General features: G+C 43.0%; 1 protein-coding gene across 4 annotated transcripts in view; it reads right to left on the bottom strand.

Annotated features, from left to right (window-relative positions):
- Nucleotides 1-2: 2 nt before the first annotated feature.
- The window catches only part of SPG21 (SPG21 abhydrolase domain containing, maspardin), a 25,091-nt gene continuing 19,404 nt past the window's right edge, over nucleotides 3-5,689 (bottom strand). For all 4 annotated transcript variants that reach the window (XM_032297168.1, XM_032297171.1, XM_032297169.1 and 1 more), the window contains 2 exons: nucleotides 2,655-2,795; nucleotides 3-469 (listed from right to left, as the gene is read on the bottom strand). In XM_032297168.1, coding sequence (XP_032153059.1) covers nucleotides 353-469; nucleotides 2,655-2,795 — 258 coding nt within the window. In that variant the 3' untranslated portion in view covers nucleotides 3-352. The remainder of the gene's footprint in view (nucleotides 470-2,654; nucleotides 2,796-5,689) is intronic.

Here is a 5,689-nt window from a genome sequence, read left to right as displayed (position 1 = left end):
AGGAAAAGAAGAAAAAAAAGTCCCACAAAGTCCCAAACCGCAGAAGTCAACATTCACTTAAGAACACAGTGATGAAGACTTTTGGTAGCAAAATTTGCACAGTTCTTAAAATGGGAGTCTTCAAAAGTACTTCTTCAAATTCAAAAGCTAAGAAAACCGAAGAGGGAACAGTTACAGGGGCTTAGTGGAGCTGCCACCTGTCATGAAGATGACCATCAGTCCTACTTCCCAGACACAGTGAGAACCGGTGAGCCTGACGAACCTGAAGGAAAAGGCCAGCTGGTGGACGCTGATGCCACGGACTGTATGAGAACACACCGGGTCAACTCATCATTGACAGCAAGAGACACAACTATTGTTCCTCCTGGCTGATGCCGAGGCTGCCTTTCTGCACCTCAAGCTCCTCGGCACTGACCATTGATGGGTCAATGGCCGCGTATTTGGTTCCATGGAATTGCAGCAAATGTATCTGTTGAAACGCAGAATCATTATTTTATTTTACTTGTTTATTTATTTTATTTAATTTATTTATTTTCTGAGACAGAGTCTTGCTCTGTCATCAGGCTGGAGTGCAGTGGCACGATCTCAGCTCACTGCAACCTCTGCCTCCTGGGTTCAAGCGATTCTCCTGCCTCAGCCTCCTGAGTAGCTGGGACTATAGGCACGTGCCACTACACCCAGCTAATTTTTGTATTTTTAGTAGAGACAAGGTTTTACCATGTTGGCTAGGATGGTCTTGATCTCTTGATCTCGTGATCTGCCTGCCTCAGCCTCCCAAAGTCTTGGGATTACAGGTGTGAGCCATCACACCTGGCCTATTTATTTATTTTTTGAGCCGGAGTGTCACTCTTGTCACCCAGGCTGGAGCGCAACAGTGCAATCTCAGCTCACTGCAACTTCTGCTTCCCAGGTTCACGCAATTCTCCTGCCTCAGCCTCTTGAGCTGGGATTACAGATGCCCGCCACCATGCTCAGCTAATATTTCTATTTTTAGAAGATGGGGTGTCACCATATTGGCCAGGCTGGTCTCGAACTCTTGACCTCAGGTGATCCGTCCACCTTGACCTCCCAAAGTGCTGGGATTATAGGCCTGAACCATCACGCCCAGCCAGAATCATTATTTTATTTATTTATTTATTTATTTATTTTTTTTGAGACGGAGTTTCGCTCTTGTTACCCAGGCTGGAGTGCAATGGCGCGATCTCGGCTCACCGCAACCTCCGCCTCCTGGGTTCAGGCAATTCTCCTGCCTCAGCCTCCTGAGTAGCTGGGATTACAGGCACGCGCCACCATGCCCAGCTAATTTTTTGTATTTTTAGTAGAGACGGGGTTTCACCATGTTGACCAGGATGGTCTCGATCTCTTGACCTCGTGATCCACCCGCCTCGGCCTCCCAAAGTGCTGGGATTACAGGCTTGAGCCACCGCGCCTGGCCCACAGAATCATTATTTTAAATGGCTGCATTACAGAGCAAAATGTGTACTGCCTTCTACAAAAAGTTTGGTAGGAAAAATCACCATAGTAGATAAATGTTTTCTACTTCTAAAATTTACAGACTAATACATACTAGAGAAAAGTCAAACAATTTTTTTTTTTTTTTTTTTTTTTAATTGGGACTTAGTTTCGCTCGTTACCCAGGCTGGAGTGCAATGGCGCGACCTTGGCTCACCGCAACCTCCGCCTCCTGGGTTCAGGCAATTCTCCTGCCCCAGCCTCCTGAGTAGCTGGGATTACAGGCACGTGCCACCATGCCCAGCTAATTTTTTTGTATTTTTAGTAGAGACGGGGTTTCACCGTATTGACCAGGATGGTCTCGATCTCTTGACCTCGTGATCCACCCACCTTGGCCTCCCAAAGTGCTGGGATTACAGGCTTGAGCCACCGTGCCCGGCCAAGTCAAACAATTTTTTAAAGCCACATTTGGGATCTTTGTTCCTCACTTCCTGTGCAGTCTCCCTGAGTCCTGCAGAGTCTCCTGATACATCTTAGATGGTGCATGCTCCATGAGATGTTTACCCTTCCCTTCTGCTGCTGTGAGTTAGGTCCTTCCAATCTTCTGCTACTGTGACTAGTGCTGCTATGATGAATATCTCCAGCACCAAGTTTTCCTGTTTAGGATCCTGTCTTCTACAAGTGGATGACAGGATCATGGAACATGAATGGTTTTTTAAGGCTCTTGATTCTTCTTGCCAAATTGCCAGGGCACTCACCCCTCACTGCTATCACATTATCCACTTAGAGTATGAAGGGGTGGTGTTTGTTAGAGTTTTCTTTTAATGCATTAAAATGAGATCAAGAAGTCACTTCACAGGACTCAGATTGATCCCATTTAGGTCTGGTATCTTGCTCTGACGGAATTCAGTGTGTCCAGGGGGCAAGGTCCCATCATGCCAATGGCTATCTCAGTATGTGAATGCAGTCCTCCTGTTCTTGGAAAAGGGATGGTGGGCAGGGAGTCAGTGGGGGATCTCTAATATACCTGTTCAAACTGACCTACAAATTATAAATGTAAACCACTTTTATCAAGTCAATGCTTCATTCCTACAAGGAATTCTATAGTTCTCTATCCCCTTACTACTCCATTAAAAAAAAAGGCTTCATGTTACAAACATATATTGGGCTCAGAGTGCTCTGGGTTTCAAGCTAGGCCTTACCTGTACATAAAGATTCACCTCCGCACTTCTGCACAGGTATGGGAAATTGCCTCCTGTTTTAAGGTGAGCTCTTCGGGCATTAGGATACAGCTTGTACATTTCTTCTTTAGCTTCAGTTGAAAGGGCACTCTGATCAAACACCTTTAAAAAAACACAAAGCTTCAGCACCATAGGAGAGGTAAAACACACACATACACAAAGCTATAATCAACTGTTTTAATATGTTCTTTTCACATTATGGAAATGCTACCCTAAGCATTCCTTTCTTATGAGGAGACAGTGCTGCACCCCTAGCAGCCTGAGCTACCTTCTGCTGATCCCTGGTGACTTCTAACTCCAACCCAAGACATTAGCTACAGATTTTGCTGCAAAGCATCTCCTGCATTCTTTTAGTGGGGGAAATTCTTTTTTTTTTTTTCTTTTTTTGAGACGGAGTCTCCCTCTGTTGCCCAGGCTGGAGTGCAGGGGTACAATCTTGGCTCACTGCAACCTCCACCTCCTGGGTTCAAGCAATTCTTCTGCCTTAGCCTTCCAAATAGCTGGGATTAAGGCGCCCCCTACCACATCAGCTAATTTTTGTATTTTTACTAGAGAAGGGGTTTCACCATGTTGGCTAGGTTGGTCTCGAACTCCTGACCTAAAGTGATTGGCCCGCCTCGGCCTCCCAAAGGGCTGGGATTACAGGTGTGAGCCACTGCGCCTGGCTGGGGTGGGAGAAAATTCTACCATTACTTTTCTTTCTCCTCAAATATAGCTAAGTAGATTAATGGAATATTAATAGAGAACAATCACCACAAATGCCAATAAATTTCAAAAAGATCATGAAGTCCCAAGATAACTTTTTACTTTTATTATTAATTTAAAGCAATAACATAAGTCATTTAGGCTCAGTGAAAAAGTTCCAAAAAACTGTAAAGAGTACAAGCTACTCTTTCTTGGGGAAGCCAGTTTGCAGCATATGATTCTAGACATCTTTCAATACCCCTACCCACTTATGTTTTTACATGCAGGGAAGTTTTTCAAAAGCTAAAAGAAGTAAAAAATAGTCTATACTAAATATACCACACTAAATCTGTATATTTAAAATAGTGCATCTCAAACTATATCTTATAGACTGTTTTCAGTGACCATGAACCCAGGTGATGAGCATGGCTTTGAAAGAAGGGCAGGCAGAGCAAATGCCCTGTGAGGAACATTGAAAAGATTGTTCTATGTTATGGTAAATATCAGAATGCAGCAATTATGGCAGAGAATGATAAGAAGTTGTTTACATGCTTATAATGGATAATTTCCCTACAAAAGCCAATTATTTAAAATATCCTATTATTTGAATTTAGGGACAAATCCATTTATAAGGCAAAACAGTTATATGATTTTTTTTAAAGTAAGTTGAAACTATAGTGAGATATCAATTCATATCCATTAGGATAAGTATCAACCAAAAAACCAGAAAGAAGTGTCCAGGATGTAGAGAAACTGGAACCCTCGTGCATTGTTGGTGGGAACATGAAATGGTACAGCCACTGCGGAAGAGATGGTACGGTGGTTCTTCAAAAAGTTAAACAGATGATCCAGCAATTCCACTTCAAACTATATGTCCAAAAGAATTAAAAGTAGGATACATCTACCACGTACCCATGAAAATAAAAAACAAAAAATAATTTTTAAAAAATAAAAAAGTATTAAAAGCAGGAACTGAAACATATATATATATATATACACACACACACACACACACACTTTTTTTTTTTGACAGTGTCTCACTCTGTTGCCTAGGCTGGAGTGCAGTGGCACGATCGAAGCTCACTGTACCTTTAACTCCCTTGGGTTCAGGTGATCCTCCTGCTTTAGCTTCCCAAGTAGCTGGGACCACAGGGATGTGGCACCATGCCCAGCTGATTTTTTTAATTATAAGTAGACATGGGGTCTCCTTATATTGCCCAGACTGGTCTCAAATTCCTGGGCTCAAGCAATCCTCCTGCGTTGGCCTCCCAAAGTGCTGGGATCACAGGCATGAGCCAATGTGTGCAGCCCAAACATATACTTTTATACCAATGCGTAGAGAAGCATTATTCACAATTGCCAAAAGCTGAACACAACTAAGTGTCCACTGATGGATGAATGGATAAATAAAATGTGGTATGAACCAACATTGGTTTTATTGGTGGATATCATTCTACTTTAAAAAGAAATGACAGGCTGTGCACAGTGGCTCACACCTGTAATCCCAGCACTTTGGGTGGCTGAGGTGGGTAGATAGCTTGAGCCCTAGAGTTTGAGTCCAGCCTGGGCAACATGGTGAAATTCCATCTCTATAAAAAATTAGCCTGATGTTGTGGTGTGCCACCTGTGCTTCCCGCTACTCAAGAGACTAAGGAGGGAGGATTGTTTGGACCTGGGAGGCAGAGGTTGTAGTGAACTGAGATTACACCACTGCACTCCAGCCTGGGGAACGGAGTGAGACCCTGTTTCAAAAAAAAAAAAAGAAAGAAATGACATTCTGACACATGCATAACATTTCAAGATAAGTCTTGAGAAACATTATGCTAAGTGAAGTAAGCTGTGCAACAGGATAAATGTATGATTCCACTTATATGAGGTTCCTAGAATAGGCAAATTCTTACAGACAGAAAAGTAGACTGTTGATTATCAGAGGCTGGGGGAAAAAGGAAACAGGGAGTTATTCTTTAATGGGTATGCAATTTCTTCTTGGAATGATGAAATGTGAAAATGGTGGTGGTTGCACAACATTGTGAATATACTTAATGCCACTGAACTATGCACTTAAAAATCGTTAAAATGGTATATGTTTTTTTTTTTTTTTGAGACGGAGTTTCGCTCTTGTTACCCAGGCTGGAGTGCAATGGCGCGATCTCGGCTCACCGCAACCTCCGCCTCCTGGGTTCAGGCAATTCTCCTGTCTCAGCCTCCTGAGTAGCTGAGATTACAGGCATGCACCACCATGCCCAGCTAATTTTTTGTAGTTTTAGTAGAGGTGGGGTTTCACCATGTTGACCATCCTGGTCAACATGGTG

Source organism: Sapajus apella, unplaced genomic scaffold, assembly GCF_009761245.1.
Source record: "Sapajus apella isolate SASKATOON/1434 unplaced genomic scaffold, GSC_monkey_1.0 scaffold37, whole genome shotgun sequence".
Lineage (NCBI taxonomy): Eukaryota > Metazoa > Chordata > Mammalia > Primates > Cebidae > Sapajus > Sapajus apella.
Note: the sequence above shows the minus strand (reverse complement) of the source record. Positions and strands in the feature narration are given on the sequence as shown.